Source organism: Papio anubis, chromosome 14 (genome assembly GCF_008728515.1).
Source record: "Papio anubis isolate 15944 chromosome 14, Panubis1.0, whole genome shotgun sequence".
Classification (NCBI taxonomy): domain Eukaryota; kingdom Metazoa; phylum Chordata; class Mammalia; order Primates; family Cercopithecidae; genus Papio; species Papio anubis.
In genome coordinates, this window is record NC_044989.1 from 24,309,167 (window position 1) to 24,331,134 (window position 21,968).

At 36.1% G+C, this 21,968-nt stretch overlaps 1 protein-coding gene across 8 annotated transcripts in view; it reads left to right on the plus strand.

The window, feature by feature from the left end:
• Positions 1–21,968, plus strand: part of NCOA1 (nuclear receptor coactivator 1) — a 279,235-nt gene that overhangs the window by 157,329 nt on the left and 99,938 nt on the right. For all 8 annotated transcript variants that reach the window (XM_031654984.1, XM_031654988.1, XM_031654985.1 and 5 more), the window contains 3 exons: positions 7,116–7,221; positions 14,520–14,686; positions 21,855–21,952. In XM_031654984.1, coding sequence (XP_031510844.1) covers positions 7,133–7,221; positions 14,520–14,686; positions 21,855–21,952 — 354 coding nt within the window. In that variant the 5' untranslated portion in view covers positions 7,116–7,132. The remainder of the gene's footprint in view (positions 1–7,115; positions 7,222–14,519; positions 14,687–21,854; positions 21,953–21,968) is intronic.

The window sequence follows — 21,968 nt, forward strand, 5'->3', positions numbered from 1 at the left end:
GGATGGCTGTAATTTTTTTAAAGGCAGGAAATAACTGTATTTGGCGAGGTTGTGGAAGATTGGAACCCTTGTACATTACTGGTGGGAATTTCAAATGGTGTAGTTACTATGGAAAACTGGTTTTCACAATTCCTCAAAAAGTTAAAGAGTTACTGTATAACCCAGAAGTTCCACTCCTAGTTAAATACTCAAGAATTTAAAATATGGCCACATAAAAACTTGTACATAAATGTTCACAGCAACATTATTCATAATATTCAAAAATGAAAACTACCTAAATATCCATCCACTGGTGAATGGATAAACAAAATATGGCATCTCCAAACAATGGAATATTATTCAGTTATTAAAAAGGCAGTGAAAATCCTAAAGTCCCTATCCTTCCTTAACACATGAGAAAGATTTTGGTTGTCATTGAAATGAAAAGCTAAAATGAAAACTTGTTTCAAAGACCCTTATATGTCTTAGGACTCCAGTTTGAGAAACATTTTTTATGGAAATTACCTAGTTTAGATCTTTATTTATCATGTTTTTCCTGTGAGATGCCCTTCATACAACTATTAACTTGGAGATATTTAGCTCTCAAAGTATCCTTCTCACTATATATAAATGCTTCTTTGTGCTAACTGCCTGTTAAACATTTTAAAATATATTATTAGAAATGTTTATTAACTAATTGGCAGGGACTTTTTAAAATTATGCAGTTCTCAGCTAAATCCAAGAAATGAATGACAGATTTCTTGTGTAGAAATTTAAATTCAACTGAATTATAAGGCACTGTTCTATTTCTTTAGCCTTCACCTGTTTGGTTTAGTCTGGTACGTTTGAACAGAGATAGATGTAGTTTCTAGTTCCTAAAACTACTCTCTAAAGATTGCATAAGATTGGGTATAATTTAGCAACTCTTTTTAAATCAACAAGGGTACTTTTACTTAGAAACCTTACCTCTTTTTAAACAGCGATATGTAAATTGGTTTCCTGAAACCAGCATTTATTTTCTTAATGATCCTTATTTAAGTACCCTAACTGCCAAATATAAAGCCATTCCACGTAAATACAACATAATAGTTTTTCCTCATCAGAAGTTTTACATTGCCCTGTTTATTGTGTTTTGTAAACAGGAAGCAGTTAATACCAGAATCATACTATCAGCAAATTGTGGGTGACTGTCTCATAGCTCTTCAGCTTTTGGCTCTTATTTCAGTAGGCCAGCCTGTCTGGCTGCTGTTGAGTTGTTTGTTGTTTGTTCTCCCTAGCCCCAGAATCTCAGATATAGCAGTTGTGAATCTCCAGCTAGTAGTCTAAGGGTAGCACCGTATGGGAATCTTGCTTTAGACCCAGATATATTTATTATTCAAAATTATTCAATATGTGAGATTGTATTATTCAGATCATATAACTGCAGCGTGGCTTGGGTCTGTAGTACTGTGAAATATCACAGGTTTTTTTTTTTTTTTTTTTTTTACAAAATAGTAGATCTTTACTTTTTCAAAATTAGAAGAAATATTCCCTAATTTCTAGACCAAGAAGGCAGTTTGCTGTTTTTTTCCCCATTGAAAGTAAGACAATAAGGATTTCAAGAAAGTTCATGTTTTTCAATTATAAGAAATAACTTCAAAGATTTAAAAAAATATTTCAGCCGGGCGCGGTGGCTCACGCCTGTAATCCCAGCACTTTGGGAGGCCGAGGCGGGCGGATCACAAGGTCAGGAGATCGAGACCATGGTGAAACCCCATCTCTACTAAAAATAGAAAAAAAAAAAAAATTAGCCGGGCGCAGTGGCGGGCGCCTGTAATCCCAGCTACTCGGGAGGCTGAGGCAGGAGAATGGCGTGAACCCGGGAGGCGGAGCTTGCAGTGAGCCGAGATTGTGCCACTGCACTCCAGCCTAGGCGACAGAGCAAGACTCCGTCTCAAAAAAAAAAAAAAAAAAAAATATTTCAGAAAATATTTAACCATACAAACTTAAATATCTTTGTTTTAGAAATCTTAAATGTTGTATTAGTAAGATAGGTTAATTGTTTTTAATTCATCACCTATTTATTTAGTTTCTCCATCCTTTAGGTATTATGTTAGATATTGGATATATATACTATAAAAAGATGTAGTAACTGGCTTTGAGTTCACAATCCTGAAAGGGACACAAAAGAATTGTAACTTATAGCACATTATAATAAAAAACATAGGCCCGGGATTATTTTGAGAACAAGTAGAATTTCAGATGGATAAATTCTTAGATGGACATAACCTAATTTCATTGGAGGCTGAAAAGATGTGCAGCTAAGGAAACAAAAAATGGTACCTGAACATGAAGTAAGCATCAGCTAACTCTTTTCTTTTGAATTGGGCAAATCCTAAAGTCACATCTTTCAACTTCCTTGTTTAGCATTTTCTTCTTTCGTTTCTACTTTTGTAGAAAAGTTTAGAATTGATGCTTCATTATTACAAATTTATTGAATTATTTCATTTTTAGATTACTAAATTTTAAAATGCATTTAATTTATATGAAATTAAATGACTTCTTTACTTCTGTGATCTTTGGTTAATCTTATTTATGCTTCTGTGAATCTCTACAGGGAAACAAGATGTATATTTTGTTAGTTCCAGTAATACAAAGAGCCAGTTATTTTTATTTTGTGTTTGAGTTTTAGAATGGGTGGTAGCAACACCATGTTGGTCTTCTGACTTTGTTTTGTGGTAGTTGTTGCAAGTCTGGTATATTTGCCTTGCATTGGGGTTGTTCACCTTAAATTGTAAAATCTGCAAAGGCTAACTAGGCTTCTATATTTTCCTTATTGTGTGTTCCTTCCTCTCCAGTCGCCCCCGTAGAAGGTTTGATAAATTGTTTTTTAAGACATTAATCTGTAATGCAGTTCATCTCATTTATCATTAACAGAAATCTGAAATTTAAAAGTATATCATTTTTATACATGTTTAATTTGAGGTGACAATGGGATATCCAAATGAAAACATCCAGTTAACAAGTGGACATTCAGATACCAGATTACTAAGATGAGAAAGATTGTACTTATTCTTCATAGAGGACATCTTAGAATAAAAGTCAAATCCTGTCATCTTTCTGTTGTTAATCCTCCAGTAACCTCCTCAGTCACTGGGACTTAGTCCTTACAATGACTTTTAAGACCTTACGTGGTATAGCCTCCCATTATCTCTCTGACCTCATCACTTACTCCCCCATCCCCCGGTTCTAGCCATGCTCACCTCTTTCATGTTTCTCAAAAAGCAGTTATGCTCTTGCTTTAAGGTCCGTCTACCTCCCCTTGCCGGAAGCACTCTTCCTCCATTTATCATTCTCTTGACTCTCTCCCTTACCCCTTTCTTACCTTTGCTCATATCTCTCACTTTTTCAGTGAATCCTTTCCTAATTACCTTACTTGCTTCCCTTCCACTTCCACATACCTAAGCCTCTGTTTTTGCTTTATTTTTCTCCATAGCTCTTATCACCTTCTAATATACTGTATAATTTACTTTTTAATTTCATGTGTTGTTGTCTCCCTCATAATAGAATGAAACTCAGTGAGGACAGTTATTTTGTAAATTTTATTCACTGCTGTATCTCTAGTACCTAGAACAGAGGTTGGCATATGGTAAGAGCTCAGTAAATATTTGCGGCTAATTTAAGTTGGTCTGCTCCCACATTGAGATTAATTTAAAGTTTTTTGGCTAGTATTTACCTTTTTGTCTAATATTTACCTTTGCTGAGAACATGAGATATTATTACCAAGGATTTTATTTTTGAAGTCTTTTCTTGAGGTTGAAACTAAAGTTAACATATATAATCTATATACTTGTATATACAGATGATATGTATAACATAATTTATTTATATATAGATTATATAGTAATATATAATACATAATACACAGCATGTGTAATCTATGAACACTTGATTGGACCATCATTTAGTAACTCATTCACCAGATCCTATAATAGACTCACACAATAGGTGAGAGCTGATGCAAACTTTGTATATTATGTTTAGGAGGTTGGATGTTGTCCTATGGGCATTGAGGATTTAGTGAAGGGTTTTAAGTAAGAGATTGACATGATTAGACATACACTTGGTAGACTACTCTGGTGGGTCTGCAGAGGATAAACTTAAGGAGGACAAGACAAGAAACAGGGAGAAGCTATTTGGGAAACTATTTTAGTAGTCCAGCAAAAGAGTTAAATGAGAACCTGGATTGAAATTTTGGTAAAGGAAAATATGAAGAAAGGATAGATTTTGGAAATATTTAAGAAGTAAAGGCCGGGCGCGGTGGCTCACGCCTGTAATCCCAGCACTTTGGGAGGCCAAGGCGGGTGGATCACTAGGTCAGGAAATCGAGACCATCCTGGCTAACATGATGAAACCCTGTCTCTACTAAAAATTAGCCAGGCATGGTGGCGGGCACCTGTAGTCCCAGCTACTTGGCAGGCTGGGGCAGGAGAATGGCGTGAACCTGGGAGGCAGAACTTTCAGTGAGCTGAGATTGGGCCATTGCACTCCAGCCTGGGCGACAGAGAGAGACTCAGTCTCAAAAAAAAAAAAAGAAGTAAAAACTGGCAAACCTTAGTGTTTGCTTGCGTGCAGGATGTGAGAGAAAAGGCTAGAATGACTACAGTGTAGCAACTGAGACAGGAAATATATGAGAAGGAAATAGGTTTATAGATAGACTTTGCCTAAGGACAGGCAGGTAGTGTTTAATCCAGGACTTAAACAAGGTTTTTCTGGCCCCAAAGCTCATGCTGGTTTTGTTTTGTTTTGTTTTGTTTTTGCTTTTTTTATTATTTTTAACTGATGCATAATAATTGAATGTATTTATGGGGTACAGTGTGATACTTTGATACATGTGTACAATGTGTGTGATCAAATCAAAGTAATTAGCATGTTCATGTCAATCATTTTTCATTTCTTCGTATTGGGAACATTCAAAATCTACTCATTTTGCTATTTGAAAATAAATTGTTGTTAATTATAGTTACCTACAATGCTATGGAACACTAGAACTAAATCCTCATATTTAGCTGTACTTTTGGATCTATTAAACAACCTCTGGCTATCCTCTCCTCCCCACATCCTTCCCAGCCTCTAGTAACCTATTCTGCTGTCTACTTCTATGAGGTTAACTTCTTTAGTTTACACGTGAGTGAGAATATGCAGTATTTGTCCTGTGGCTGGCTTATTTCACCTAGCATAATGCCCTCCAAGTTTGTCCATGTTGCCGTGAATGAAAAGATTTGATTTTTTTTTTGTGGCTGTATGGTATTTCATTGTGTATATATACCACATTTTCTTTATCCGTATATCTGCTGATGGACACTTAGGTTGATTTCATATCTTGGCTTATTGTGAATACTGCCACATAAATATTGGAGTGCACATATCTCTTCAACATACTGATTTCATTTCCTTTGGACATACGCATATTCGTAGGATTGCTGTATCAGATATATAGTAGTTCTATTTTTAGTTTTTTGAAGAACCTCCATGCTCTTTTCCAAATGGCTACACTAATTTGCATTCCCACTAAAAATGTATAAGAGTTTCCTTTTCTCCTTGTTTCTTCCCAGCACAGAAGCCCATCCTTTTAACTACCATGTTGCAGTAGGCAAATCTAGTTGATTCCTTATCAGGGAAATGAGACCTTGAAAATGACATTTAAGCAGGGATGCTTTTGCTGCTGTTTATAGGACAGATTAGAAGTGAGAATGACTAGAATTGAGAAGGGAGATTAAAGGATCTTGCATTAATCTACAATTAGGTATTTGGTTCCACATGAGGATTATAACCATATCTGGGAATGAAGAAGGAGGAGACAACCTTGTTAAGGAAAAATTAGCAGGATTTGAATGCCAGTTAGAAATGAGTAAAAGAGAAAGAAGAATAAAAAATTGTAAAATTGTGATCCTATGAGTTGGAAATTTTAATAAATAGCACATCTAATATGGAGAAATTGAAAATGTGCCTTTTTGGTTGCATGAAATAATAAGTTCATGATTAAAATTTTAGGGATTATTTGTACACCAAAAAATACGACAGTTACTGGTCTTCAGAAAAGGGCTAGAAGCAGAGTCAGTTTTAAGACTAGAGGAAAGGGTTTACTCAGAAATACCAATTAAAGCCATGTGAGAGACTCTCAACATTCTTTATAATAAAGTTTCTCAGTATGGCTGCTAACATACAGTGCTGTAGTTTAATAATTTAGAATTTAAGGAAAAGCTAAAAGTTCTCCCATTTAATGAGAGTTTTCTTTCCTTTTGTAAGGGTAGATGGAGTAAAAGAGAATGGTGAAGTGTGTTGTTTGGCACTAATAAAATCCAAAAGGTAGTGATGATTTTAAGACCAAGGATAGGACTCTGAGTTTCATTAGGGATTATGTGGAGAATAATGGTTGATGAGGGACAGATCAGCAGGGATCTTTAAGTGCAGTCACTAACTGGTGCAACATGTGAGAGACCTGGCTGGCATGCTAGGGGGAATGACTTTGTGTTCTCTGGGATCTATACCAAGATCCTAACATAGACTAAACATTTGATCTTTGTTGCCTGACTACATAAACAAAAGGTTAGGAGTATAGAACTCAAAGCGTAAAGTACAATTCAAAATCTAAATCTAGTTTATCGCTTTAACTTAATTATATATATATTATTTATCTTCCTATCAATATAAAATCCCAAACCTTATGAGTGAATGTTATTTTAAATTATGTTGAAAGCAGGTTCTAAATAATAAATGCAAGGAATAATTTATCTGACTCCAGTTCAACATTCGGCTTTTACATTTACACATGAAAATGATTTTTTTCTCTTTGGAAAAAAAAGTCTCAGTATCTGTTTAATTATTCTAACCACGTTTTCATCCTAATTGGTTGTAACAATTTCACAAAGGATTATTAATTTTATTTTACAGATGTGGAAAAGAAAGCATAGAAACACTGTCTGATGACCTCTGTACTTTTATATAGATCCTGATATTTTTATGATGGCTGTAATTATCTATTCATTGACATAGCACAGTTTTTAGAAATTTTCTAACAGAGGGGAGCTTCCCTACCTTTATTTGGTTGGAAAGGTCATAAGGGTAGATTTCTTACTGTTGTCCTTCCTGTTTAGGTGTGAAGTTTTTCAACATGAGTGGCCTCGGGGACAGTTCATCCGACCCTGCTAACCCAGACTCACATAAGAGGAAAGGATCGCCATGTGACACACTGGCATCAAGGTAGGAACACTCCTCTTAGTCTATTTTTGGCAGAGCTGCTTTATTACTTTCACTGCCACTTCAGAGCTTTTGTTTAATCTACTCCAAGTTCAGTGACTTTCTTTGAGTCTTTCATACTCACCATGTTGTCTTCCTTCCCCCAGGGTCTTTGCACATGCTTCTCCCTCAATCCAGCTTGCTTCCTCTTGATTTCCTTTAGTTAACACCTACTCATCCTTGAGATGTCAGCTTAGTCATTACATCCTTAAAGAGAGCCTTCTCTTCCTTCCATAACTGTTAGATCAAGTTCCTTCTTTCATGTAACTGTCTCAGATGTTTTTATAGCCATGATCCATAATTGCAGATTTTTACTAGTGTGATTATTTCATGAATTTCTGGCTTCCCTGCTAGACTCTAAGCTGCCACTTGGTAAAGGACCTTGTCTGTTCTTGCTCATCATTGTATCTTTAGTTCCTAACACAGTGTGTGGCTTATATATAGTAAGAACACAGTAAAGATTTGTCAAATGAATAAATAAATCTATTATATACCTTTAATTGCTGTCTTAGAACATTATGGCATTAATGGAACTAAGAAATATCAGACTTTAAAAAAATGATTATTGTGTAGTTAAATATTTGGTTATAAGAAATATGACCACCTTAAACAGGCTAAAAGAAACCTAATGCTAAGGAGACCCTCACAAATGCCAGATAGAGAAGAAACCTCAAATGCCAGATAGATTTAAATATGCATAGTTATATTCAGTCCTGTTAACTTTTGATTAGTATTGCATTACATGAATATACCACATTTGAAAAAGATGTTTTTATGCAAATACATTCCCTAGCTGCTCATTTAATATTAGATTAAAAGAGCAGCTAACTTCCTACCTGAGAGTAGCTTCCTACATTGAGTGGAAATTTTATTCCACTCATCTTCTAGGATTTAGAGGAAAGTTTTTCGAACTCCACACTATTGACATTTTGCATCAGAAAATTTTTTGTTGTAGGGGAGCTGTCCTGTATTTTGTAGGGTGTTTAGCATTATCCCTGCTTCTACACACCAAATGTCAATAGCATCTTAGTTGTGACAACCAAAAATATCTCCAAACATTGCCAAATGTCCCCTGGGGCCAGGGAAAGCAAAATCACCTCTAGTTGATAATCACTGATCTAGAGAATAAAGCTACAGAAGACTTTTCTGTCCTTGGGTTACATGCTGCTTTCTCATGGGAGGAAAAAAGGGAGGATTTTAACAGGAGAATGCCAAGGCTCCAGGCTTGAGAAAGAAAAGTGACCATTTATCTTACTCAGCTCGGAGAGCTGTCAGAGAGAGACAATAACCTGAGTATTCATAAGCACAAGTAAGTGTCCAGATGCTGGGAGGAATGTTGAGATCAAGATACGATCTAGAAGTGTGTTGTCAAAAATTAATGCTCTTGTTTTTATCTGTATATAAAGTCAGTCGTTAAAGGAAAAGTTAAGAATAAGTAACTATCTTTTACATTTAATTTTTTGTTTGGGGAAATTTTTTAAATATGTAAAAGAATATAGACTAAGAAACTATATCCAACACAATGTAATTGATAATATTCACATTATTATTTTGTTAATATTTTATCATATTTGCATAATCCTCTTTAAAAGTAATACAATATTGATTTGTCTGCAGTATTTTAATCTATTTTTAATAATCATGTGTGTATTTTATATATATACACACACAGGTATCTAAGCAATATAGAATATTAAATTTCTCCCATATAATTTATATAGATACTGTGTGTATATATATATATATATATATATATTTTTTTTGAGATGCATGCCTCAGCTGTCAGCCCAGGTTGGAGTGCAGGCGCACTGCTCACTGCAAGCTCCACCTCCCTGGTTTTCATTTGCATTCTCCTCACTTTCAGCCTCCCCCGAGAAGTTGGGACTATAGGGCGCTCGGGCCACCACGCTCAAGGTTTTTATTTTTTTAGTAGAGACGGGGTTTCACCGTGTTAGCCAGGATGATCTTGATCTCCTGACCTCATGATCTGCCCGTCTCGGCCTCCCAAAGTGCTGGGATTACAGGCTTGAGCCACCACGCCCGGCCATGTATTTTCTATAGTGTACTTTTTCAACATGGATTTTGAGGTTTAAATATGCATAGATATATTCAGTCCTATTAACTTTTGATTAGTATTGCATTACATGAATATACCACGTTTGAAAAATATTATTTTTCTACAAATGTATTCCCTAGAGATAAACAGCCCTATTATAAATTTTCGATGTTACAGCCAGCCTTGCAGCAAACATCCTCACACGTATCTCCTATTTTATACATAAGAGTTTCTTTGGTCAGGCACAGTGGTTCACTCCTGTAATCTCAGCACTTTGGAAGGCCAAGGAAGGTGGATCACCTGAGGTCAGGCGTTTGAGACCAGCCTGGCCAACATGGTAAAAACCCATCTCTACTTAAAAAAAAAAAAAAAATTAGCCAAGTATGGTGGCAGGCACCTGTAATCCCAGCTATTCAGAAGGCTGAGGCAGGAGAATTGCTTGAACATGGGAGGTGGAGGTTGCAGTAAGCCGATACAGTGCTACTGCGCTCCGGCCTGAGCAATGAGCAAAACTCCGGCTCAAAAAAAAAAAGAGTTTCTTTAATATCTGTATAAATTTTTATGTTCACTAGGTAAGTACCACATTGTTTTTCAAATAACAGGCATTGAGAATTCCTTTTTTCCCACATTCTTACTAACACTGTTCTCTTCTCATTTTAGTACTTTGCCAATCTAATGGGTGTGGGGTTATAGTTTTAGGGGCATTTCCATGATAATTAGATAAACTGATCATCTTTTTTTGGTCTTTTACTCATTTATATTTTCCTCCTTTGTGAATTTCTTGGTTGGTTGTATCTTTTGCCCATGTTCCTGCTGGGTTGTTTGTTCTTTTCTTTTTTATTTCTAAGACTTATTTTAAATTTTCTGGTTACTAACCTTTTCTTGCTTATAATTGATGCAAGTATCTTCTCCCAACCTGTTGGTTAACATTATTTATATTATTTATATTATGGTGTCTCTTGACATACAGAGCCATAGGTTTTCATGTGTCGAGCTTTTTAGGGTCTTGTTTAATAATTTTCTTCTACTCTAAGGTTTTAAATATATTTTCGTAATGTTTTCTTCTAATACACGTTTAAGGTTTTAATTAATCTGAAATTTATTTTTGTGCATGGTGTAATGTAGGGACCTAATTTTATTTATTGTTTTTCCCGGTTATACACTACCCTTGACTGTTTTTGTTCTGTTATCTTTATTATAAATCAAGTTCCTGTATATATAGGGATCTTGTCTGAGCTTTTTTGTAGTTGCCTTGATATGTGATGGAACAAGTTGTTCTTCTTGGTTATTCTTCAAATCCATCCATTGTGCTGAATCTTCTTACGTGTTCTAATGGTTTATCTGTAGATGCTCTGATGTTTTTGTGTATATAACATCATTACAAATATAAAAGTTTCGTATCTTCTCTTCTTTAGATATCTTAAAGATAATTATCTTCACATTTGCTTTAAAAATATTTGAAAGTACCATCTCCTTGAGGTTTGTAACTCAAATATGTGCTTCAGTTTTAACAAAACGATGTATTTGATATGGTAAACTAAAAATTTATAATATTGAAACTGAGTTTATGTATGAATATCACCTTGTAATGTTTCTGTCTCCCCAAACAGAAGTGAATTCATTAATCATAAAGAGCATCTGTTAGACATCAGGGTATTGCCAGCATTGTGTACAGATCCTTGAACAGGAGAGTTTCTCAGCAATTGTCTGGTGGGGTGAGATATCTCGTATCTCCCTCCTGTTACCTCTTCTCCATTCATTCATTCTTCTAGGAGAATGAGGATTAAAACGTTAATCTCAAAATTATAGGTAGCTGTGTTTGTGCTTGTTGAGCATTTCCAGTTCAACTCAAGTACACATTAAGTGCCCGCTCTTCAGCCAGCACCATTTGCATGATATTTTAAGGATACAAGTGAAATGTGAGACGTTTCTGTCTTTAGGGAGCTTACAAATCTGGTCATGGCACTCATTCTGCTTTTTAAATTTCTGGGCTCCCCGTGTCCCTGAAAATAAATAATCATAATCAAAACGATGATAATAGATAACATTTACTGAGCTAAAAGTATATGCCAGGAACTCTGCCAAGCATTTTACATGTATTCTCTTTTTTATACAAAACTCTGGGAAGTAATGTCATTATCCTAGTTTTACAGATAAGAAAATTGAAGCTTAGAAAAGTTAACTTTCCACTAAGTGACTTGCTCGGGGTTGGATGGCTAGTAAATGACAGGAAGTTTGGGCCTGTGCATTTTTTGTTGTTGTTGTTAAGGCACAGGATCTCATTCTATTGCCCAGACTGGAGTGGAGCAGCACAATCATAGCTCACAGCAGCCTCCAACTCCTGGGCTCAAGCAATCCTCCTGCCTCAGCCTCCCGATTAGCGCATACCAGCATGCCTGGCTAATTTTTATTTATTTATTTTTTTTGAGACAGGGTCTTGTTGTGTTACCCAGGCTGGTCTTGAACTCCTAGCCTCAAGCATTCCTCCTGCCTCTGTCTCCCAAAGTTCTAGGATTACAGGTGTGAGCTGCTGTACCCAGCTGAACCTGTGCTTTTAAGTAGTATACCATGCTTTTTATCATGGCGTGCAAGATCCCTGTGATCTGATCTGGACCACATCTTTTGCCCTTTTGTTTCTTATCTGTAGTTTAGCTATACTGAACTACTTATAGATTCTTTAACTTGGTATTTTCACTCTTACTTTATACCTTTGAAAAAGCTGGTTTTTTCTTTCAGGAAGCCAGCCTCTCCCTACCACTAAGTTCATGCATCTTGTTCTCTAGGTCTAGGTGTACTTCTGTAGTATTCTAGTCTTGCTGCATAGTATTGTAATGGCCTGTTTTCTTTGTTTTCCAACTAATTGGGAGCTGCATCTAATTTATTTTTGGATCCTCCAGACACAGTACATGATTATCTGGCATATAATAAGTATAGGAGTATTTGTTGAGTTAGCTAGTTTGTTGAAGAAAAAACGGTACACACATGAGATATTAACTCAGAGTAGCATTAACTAGGAGGTCTGCAATATAAATGGTAATAAAAAGGATTCGTAAAGAGAGAAATATAGTTGACCCAGAGTAATAAAGGAAGACTTCTTTTCCATTAAGGTAGACTTTTTTTTTTGCCATCTCCACTTTTGGCTTTGAACATATCTGCTCTCATTTTATCTCCTTGCTTATTGGTTACTTCATTTCATGGTGAGTTTTTGTAGTCTCAATCTCTAGTCATTTTATAGACACCTTGCCAGTTCATTACTTTTAGCTTCTTGCTTTCTCTGTCCCCTCTCTGTCTGCGTGTCCTGCCTGTTCTATCACTTTTTTCTTTTTCTGTATACTGTCTTCAAGTTCTTTGGTTTTACACAAAACTTACCATCGAAAACATATTTGAGAGTTCCACCAAGAGAGTCCAGTGTACTCTAAATGTTGAAATTTAGATCCATGGATTTAAATAGATCATAATTTTAGACTGAATTTACTAAATATACCTTATATCAATTAGTTTCTCTAAGGTAAAAGTAGATGTCTTCAAACACTGTCAGGTTGCAGAGCTGAGGTTCTCTAAAACCTTGTATGTATCAAAATGTATGTTACTCATTTTATTCATGCCTTGGTGTGTAATTTGTCAAAATATCTTGCTCCATTTTCTTGTTGTGGGAGTTATAAGATACAATTTTAATAACTACAATTGGGAAAATTCCTCAATAATGAAAGACTTAAAAGATGAAAGACAGAAATGTGACGGTTGCAGTTTTAAAATTTGGTTTTGTTTTGGCATTTGTAATATTTTGTTTTGTGTAGGTAAATACATTTGATTAGTTGATTCTTTTCAACTTACTATATTATTTTGTGCTGTTGTTTTTATAGTCTTTAATATTATTAAGAAAGGTAAATGGGGCTGGGCTTGGTAGCTCACACCTGTAATCCCAACACTTTGGGAGGCTGAGATGGGCGGATCATGAGGTCAAAAGATCGAGACCATCCTGGCCAACATGGTGAAACCCTGGCTCTACTAAAACACGAAAATTAGCTAGGCGTGGTGGCATGTGCCTGTAGTCCCAGCTACACAGGAGGCTAAGGCAGAAGAATTGCTTGAACCCGGGAGGCAGAGGTTGCAGTGAGCCGAGACTGCACTGCAGCCTGGCGACAGAGTGAGATTCCGTCTCAAAAAAAAAAAAAAAGAAAAGTAAATGGTATCTTAATTGTTGCCAGTTATGAGCTTTATAGCAACCGATCTTCCCCTCTTCTCTCCTCTTTTTTCTATTTCTTTTCTATCTAGCCAAATGATTTTGATTGCTGCTTATAAAACAAAGAGCTACTTGTGACCGGTTCTCCTATTATATTAGTTTGATAATAACAAAATTTCAAAGTCATACTTAACTGTCTTTATATGTGTTACAAAACAAGTTACCTGATGACTTGGCTAAATAAACCAGGGCTAAAGACTGAAAGGCGAAACCAAATCATGGTCATTGAGTACATTTGGTATACTTTTTTAAAAAGGTGCTACCTGTATGCGCTGTTATTTCTTGTTCTCATTATTTTGCTTTAATATAAATTGTTTGACTTTGTTTATTGCATTTATAGGAACTTACAAATAGTTTTTTTTCTGTCTTTTTAGGACACAGCTGTATACAGAATACATTGTTCACTGTACCTTCATCTCTGTTATTATCCTTATTATTTTGCTTTTGAATGGATAATTTTTTGATGAGGATCAACTAATGGTTTAATCATAAGAATTAAAAGTTTATCAGAGTTACCGGATTTCTAACTGTAACTTTTGAATTCTAGTATCGTTTTCCCTGCTTAATTTATACCAGTTATTTGAAAATTGAGATTTTTCTATTTCAAGGAGTTATTCATAATATAAAGTAGTTCCAAATGCAACTAGTGTATTTATTGTATGTTTGCTTTTAATATCTAGTAATTGTTAGTTATTTGAAAATATTCAAGGTGTATATATGATTGGGAGATATATCTGTTACAGCAGTCAATTTACTTTATATATTTTAGCCAGAATTGTTTTCTAAACTTTGGTATTTGGTAGTGTCCATTTTTTAGATGTGAATTTATATCACTTTCTAAATCTGGTGTTATATTTTCAACAAAAATAAAGATCTCACTAAATGTGTAAGCATAGATACTTGATCAGAGAAGGAAATATGGTGATACAAATGTACACTAACTGGATTTTCTTTGTGTGACAGCACTGAAAAGAGGCGCAGGGAGCAAGAAAATAAATATTTAGAAGAACTAGCTGAGTTACTGTCTGCCAACATTAGTGACATTGACAGCTTGAGTGTAAAACCAGACAAATGCAAGATTTTGAAGAAAACAGTCGATCAGATACAGCTAATGAAGAGAATGGAACAAGGTAAAAAACAAACAAAAAAAACCCCCATGGCCGTGTGCTTTGTTATTAAGAAATTTATAATATGTCATTTTGCTTTATTATTATTATTATTTTTTTTATTTTTTATTTTTTTTGAGACAGAGTCCCACTCTGTCACTCGGGCTGGAGTGCAGTGGCACGATCTGAGCTCACTGCAACCTCTGCCTGCCAGGTTCACGCTATTTTCCTACCTAAGCTTCCCAAGTAGCTGGGACTACAGGCGCCCGCCACTACACCTGGCTAATTTTTTTGTATTTTTTTAGTAGAGATGGGGTTTCACTGTGTTGGCCAGGATGGTCTCGATCTCCTGACCTCGTGATCCACCCGCCTCGGCCTCCCAAAGTGCTGGGATTACAGGCGTGCACCACCATGCCCAGCCTACTTTTTTATTAAGAAATTACATTGAACATTATATATAAATAAATGTCTTTGTTAAAATGCTGTTTATTTTAGAAAGAGAACCTGAGAATCTTCTTGTTATAACAAAGTGTCTTATTAAGTTAACTCAAAAGCTGGTTGCTTTAGATTATGGGACTCAGTATCATAAGAGATTGAGTCAGAAGACACAAGTTGTGGAGTTGGACCTGAGGCCCTGGCATAGAGTTCTTTAGGACAGTAACTCCATGAAGGGAAAAATCTCTCCAGCTTTATGAGGAAGTTTGTCTCTACTTGGGCTCTTCTCTCAAAAAACCTTGATTTTAAAAAAAATTTTATTTTATTTTATTTTATTTTATTTTAATTTAATTTTATTTTTTTTTAATTTATTTTGAGATGGAGCCTCACTCTGTCACCCAGGCTGGAGAGCAGTGGTGTGATCTCGGCTCACTGCAACCTCTGCCTCCCGGGTTCAAGCAGTTCTCCTGCCCCAGCCTCCCGAGCCGCTGGGATTACAAGTGCGTGCCCCTATGCCCAGCTAATTTTTGTATTTTTAGTAGAGACGGGGTTTCACCATGTTGGCCCGGCTGATGTATTTTTAAGGTTCATATTTTTACTACCTGTATTTACTAGGAACCCCATACCATCAAACCTCCTTGGTTGCCTACCAGAAAGAAAGGCAAAGCACTTTGAAGAAACAATCCCACAAGCTGGCCCCATGGGAGTGCCACAGAACAAGTGCTTCTGAGGGTGATTTTACACTGCAAAGTTACTTAACATATGAGGAAATAATCTAGAGTAACAACACAAAGAATAAACAGAAGGACTGACCCCAAAGAACTTCAGATTATTAACATTAAAGTTTTATAATTTTAAGATTTTAGAAACTGGAAAATGGATAGTCTAGTGACAACTGATTTAGCAACGGGAGAAACCATACTGTAAAACTGCAGAGGGGAGCACTGGCAAGACGCCTGGCTAACACTAACAGCCTGGCTCCTGCTTCCTAAATTGGGGGTGGCAGGATTCCTCTGGGTAAACTGAGCAGTCGGAAGGTGAAGTCATGTGGGGATGATCCTCAAATGAAAAAATTCATTCCTTATCTTGCACCCACTCCTCACATAACTGCATGTTCTGTTTAATGTGAACAAAAAGCCAGATATTGGAGGAAAGCCTGTAATATAAAAGAGAGCAAACCAAGCAAATAAACAGAAAAAAGGAAACTCAGAGGAAGCCGAAACAATGCAGGGAGCTGAAGAAAACTTAAAAAGATACCAGTCCCTCGGAGACATGAGGGAAGATATTTCATCAAAAAATGAGAATAAGTCCTATAAAATGAAATATTCAAGAGAAGAAATAGCTTTTGGAACTTAAAAACAGGATAACTGATAAAAATTGTACCTGTTTCTACTCTTTGCCTCCTCACACTCTGTGCCCTGACCAGTTGCAGGCGCACCCTGCCCCCGCTATTTACGCTTGCTGTTCCCTCTGTCTGGAATGCTCTGTCTCTAGATATCCACATGCTTTATTCACCCTTTTCATGTCTTGGCTCAAATATGTCTTCTGAGTAAAGTTGTTCCTAACTAAACTATTTGAAATATTTTAAAAACTAGAAAACAAAATCTATGCATCTTTTTACACCTTCTTTATTTTCCCCACAGTACTGTTTACATCTGACATATGACATATTTTATATATTATTTGCCTGCCCCCACTAGAGTTCCATGAGGGCAAGGATTTTTGTTTGTTCACGACTATATCCTCAGTACCTAGAACAGCACTTGGGTACATAGTAGGCTTTCAATGCATGTTTGTTGAATGAATGGATGAAGGGATGAGAATTGAAGAAATCTCTTAAATAATAAGCAATGGAAAATGAGAGAAAAAATAAGAAACTTATAGGATTAGTTCAGGAAGTCTAACATATGATTAATCCCAGAAAAAAAAGAGAATAGAACAAATAGAAGGGAAGAAATGATAAGAAAAATAATGCAAAAATAATGTTCTCAGAACTAGAAGAATATTAGTTTCCAGATTGAAAGCCCTCATGTAGTGCCCAGCACAGTTGTTGAAAAAGAAAGATAAAGTAACTTATACCAATGCACAATTTAGTAACATTTCAGAACACCAGGGAGAAAAACAAGAGAGAAGAAAAAACAGGTCTCACACATACTAGATTGCTTTCAGAATAGGTTCAGATTTCTAAATAACAACATTGAAAACTAAAATTCTAGACCCAGAATTCTGTGTTCATCCAGTTGAAGTTATGAGTGCCAAATAGACATGTTCAGACTTTCAGAGTCTCAAAGGTATTACCTCCAGTTATACCTGTTTCAGAAATCTCTATCCAATCCAAGATAGTAATGCTAGAAAGAAGGGCATAGGATCTTAACCCAGGGAAACCATGGAATCTTAACACAAAGAAAGGTAAAAGGAGACCCAGGATTACAGTTGCGCAGCAACCTAGAAAATAGCCAGTCCTAGTTGCAGCAGGTGGATAGAGGACTCTAGGGAACATTTCCATAGGAAAAAAGGAACGCATAAGAGTATCTGCTAACTGACTGAATCGAGGTGAATTTTTCAGCTTTGGAGGGGAGCTTAGGGTTGAATTAAACTATACATAACATCTGAAACACTAAATATAAGAAAAGAAGTGTAAATTATAACACACACCTTGGCTCCCTTATAAAGTATGTTTATATGACCATAGTAACATATATATTAAATATTGGTTACTCAAAAAATTGTTAAAACTATACTGAAAGTAAGAGAGGAGGGGTACTTTGTGTAGCAGGTTGGTGTAAATAACTTAAATTCTTTACCTTTCATGATAGCATGTCAATAGATTCTGTCTAACGTGGACAAAATCAGGTTGTAGCAAATTAGCATGTTACTAAGAAGTATGAAGCGTATTAGGATATAGGCTAGGCTAGTATAACAACACACCCAAAATACAATGGTTTTAAAAAGATGGTCTAGGAAGGTGTCAGGGATTGACTCCTTCCATCTGTTTTGCTCTGCCATTCCTAGGGTATTGCCATTATCCATGTGGTTAGACATGGCCCCCTTGTCCAAGTCCCAGCTAACAAGAAGGAGAAAGAAAAAAACAAGAAGGCATGCTTCTTTTCCATTACAGATAAGACCCAGAAATTGCATGTCACTAATGTTCACGTTCCCTTAGACCAGAAACTAGTCACGTAGCCATTCCTACCTTAGGTTTTCCCTAAAATGTTAGATGTTTTGAACTTCACACAAAATTATTAAATCTGCTTGAACTTCATAGTTTATGTTTTTTAGAACTTGTTTACAAACAAAAGCCTTTCTTACCCTCATGTAATAAAACACATGAAATGATGAAGGAAATGTATCTTAAAATGAGAAACTCCTGCACCATAATAATAAAAAGATAACATAATTTAAAAATAAACAAAGACCCTGAATAGACATTTCTCCGAAGAAAATGTACAAATGGCCAACAAGCACATGAAAAAGATGCCCAATATCATTAGCCATTAGGGAAATGCAAACTAGAATCACAGTCACATACCATTTCACACTCAGATGGCTGTAATCAAAAAGACAGATAAGGCTGGGTGCTGTGGCTCACGCCTGTAATCCCGGCACTTTGGGAGGCCAAGGTGAGGAGATCGCTTGAGCCCAGGAGTTTGAGACCAGTCTGGGCAACATAGCGAGACCCTGTCTCTACAAAAAAATTAATAATTACCCAGGCACCGTGGTGCATCCCTGTAGTCCCAACTATTTGGGAGGCCGAGGTGGGAGGATTGCTTGAGCCCAGGAGTTTGAGGTTGCAGTGAGCTATGATTGTGCCACTGCACTCCATCCTGGGCAACAGAGTGAGGAGTGTCTTAGGAAAAAAACAAAAAATGGTAGTAACAAGTGTGGGTGAGAAATTGAAAGCCTCACATACTTCTAATGAGAATGGAAAAATGATAGAGCCACATTGGAAAACAGTCCAACAGTTTCTCAACTGGAGGAGAGTTTAGGGCTGAACATAGAGTTAGCTATCATATGACCCAATAATTCCACTTCTAGGTGTATCCCCAAGAGAAATGAACACATGTCCATACAAAAATTTGTACATGAATGTTCACAATAACATTATCACAAATTGCTAAAAAGTAGAAACTACCCATATGTCCATCATATGGGTGAAAGTAGAAACTACCCATATGTCCATCATAAAAGGACATATACCCCTATGAAGGACTATCATTAGGCAATAAAAAGGGATAAAGTACTGATAAATAATTCAACATGGTTGAACTCTGAAAACATGCTAAGCGAAAGAAGCAGCCCAGTCACATATGACCACATGTTGTATGATTCCATTTATAGGAAATGTCCAAAGAAGGCAAATTCATTGAGACAAAAAATAAATTGGTAGATATCTCAGGCTTAGGGGTATTGGAAAAATGGGGAGTGACTGGTAATGGGAATGGAGTTTTTTGGGAGGTGATGAGAATATTCTAAAATTGTGATGGTAGTTGCACAACTCTGTGAATATACTAAAAATCGTTGAATTGTGTGCCTTAAATGAGTTAATTGCATGTTGTGTAAATTATAGCTCAAGAAAGCCGTTATTATAAGTATGATGTGAGATAACATACCATAGGTTTGCAAAAATTAAAAACTATAATATTGTTTTCAGCAAGGATGCAGAAGAGCCAAACCAATGTTACAACCTCTTTGGAGAGCAGTTTGTCAATACCTAGTAATATAAGTTATACAGACCTTATGATCCTGCAATTTCACTTCTAGTATTTATCCTGAAAAAACTGACACATGTACAAAAGAGGAAATATCAAAAATAGTTTATTATAGGACTGTAGTTATCAAAAGACCTACCAGTAGGGGAATAGAAATCTACTATGGATTATTTATATAATGTAATACTCTTAACAGCAGTTAAAATGAATGTATCAGACCTACATGTATCAATGTGGTTAAATCTCAAACATAATACTGAGTGGAAAAAGTAAGTTGAAAAAGTTGTACAGTTGTCCCTTGGTATGTGTGGGGGGTTGCTTTCATGACTTCCCACTGATACTAAAATCTGAGTATGCTCAAGTCCCTGATATAAAATGGTGTACTAGCCAGGGGCAATGGGGCATGTCTGTAATCCCAGCTACCTGGAAGTCTGAGGCTAGAGGATTGCTTGAGCTTAGGAGTTTAGGGTTAGCCTGGGCAACATAGCAAAATCCCTGTCTCTTAAAATAAAACAAACAAAATTTAAAAATAAGATAAAATGTAATAATTTTTGCATATAATTGATCCTCCCATGTACTTTTTTTTTTTTTTTTTTTTTGAGACAGGCTTTCACTTTGTCGCCCAGGCTGGAGTGCAGTTGCGGGATCTCGGCTCACTGCAACCTCTGCCTCCTAGGTCCAAGCAATTATTGTACTTCAGCCTCCTGAGTAGCTGAGATTACAGACATGTGCCACCACACCCAGCTAATTTTTATATTTTTGTTAGAGGGAAGATTTCACCATGTTGGCCAGGCTGGTCTCCAACTCCTGATCTCAAAAGATCTGCCTGCCTTAGCCTCCCAAAGTGCTGGGATTACAGACGTGAGCCACCTCGCCTGGCCCATGTACTTTTAAATAATCTCTAGATTACCTATTATGATACCTACGACAATGTAAAGGCTATGTAAATAGTTGTACTGTATTGTTTAAGGAATAATGATGAAAAGATGAAAAAAAATCTATATGTATTCAGCACAGACACAATTTTTTCTCAAATATTTTTGATCTATGGTCAGTAGAATCCATGGATGGGGAGGACTGATGGTATATATAACTACACATTTATGTAAACTTTAAAACATGAAACAATAATATATTGTTTATATGTATGTTTATATAAAACAATAATATATTTTTATGAAATCATACATATGGAGTGAAAGTATAAAAACATGCTTAGAATGATTATGGCAATCTCAGAATAATGGTTGCTTCTGAAAAAAGGCACAGAGGAGGGAGGGCAGGCCTTTCACTGTATTTGCAACATGTATTTATTTAAAAAGGAAAAATATGGAGCAAATGATGTTAACATCTGTGAAAACCGAATGGTGGCTATATTAATATGTGCTGTATAATTTTCTGTATTTTTTGGAATACTTGAAATCCTCCTTTTTTTTGAGACATGGTCTCATCCTGATACCCAGGCTGGAGTGCAGTGGCACAATTATAGTGCACTGCTGCCTCAAACACTTGGGCTCAAGCAATCCTCCTACCTCACCCTCCGGAGTAGGTAGGATTACAAGCATGCACCACCACACCTAGCTAAGTTTTAAAATTTTTTTTAAAGATAAGGGTCTCGCTTTGTTGCCCAGGCTGTTCTCAAACTCCTGGCCTCAAGCAGTGCTCCCACCTCTGCCTCCCAAAGCACTGAGATTACAGGCTTGGGGCACTGCACTCAACCCAAAATACTTCCTGTTTTAAAGTGAAAATATGAATTTTTATGCTCAATAATATAATACCATATTCTCATTGTTGAAACACTGGATGTAGTATTCAAATCTTCATGCTACCATGTATTAGTTACGTTTTCAGGCACATTACTTAACCTTTGTGATGTTCCATTTTATAATCCATAAAATAAGTATAATTAAGATTAGTGTGAAAGTGCCTAGATACTGACTAAATGTTATTTGAATTTGACAGTTGGTGAATCTGTGTCTTCATAAACTTGACTTTATGAAAATGAGCTCTTTTCAGATATGTGATTTTTTTAAGTTTCTTTATTATAGAGAAATCAACAACTGATGACGATGTACAGAAATCAGACATCTCATCAAGTAGTCAAGGAGTGATAGAAAAGGAATCCTTGGGACCTCTTCTTTTGGAGGTAGGTGTCGTCATTG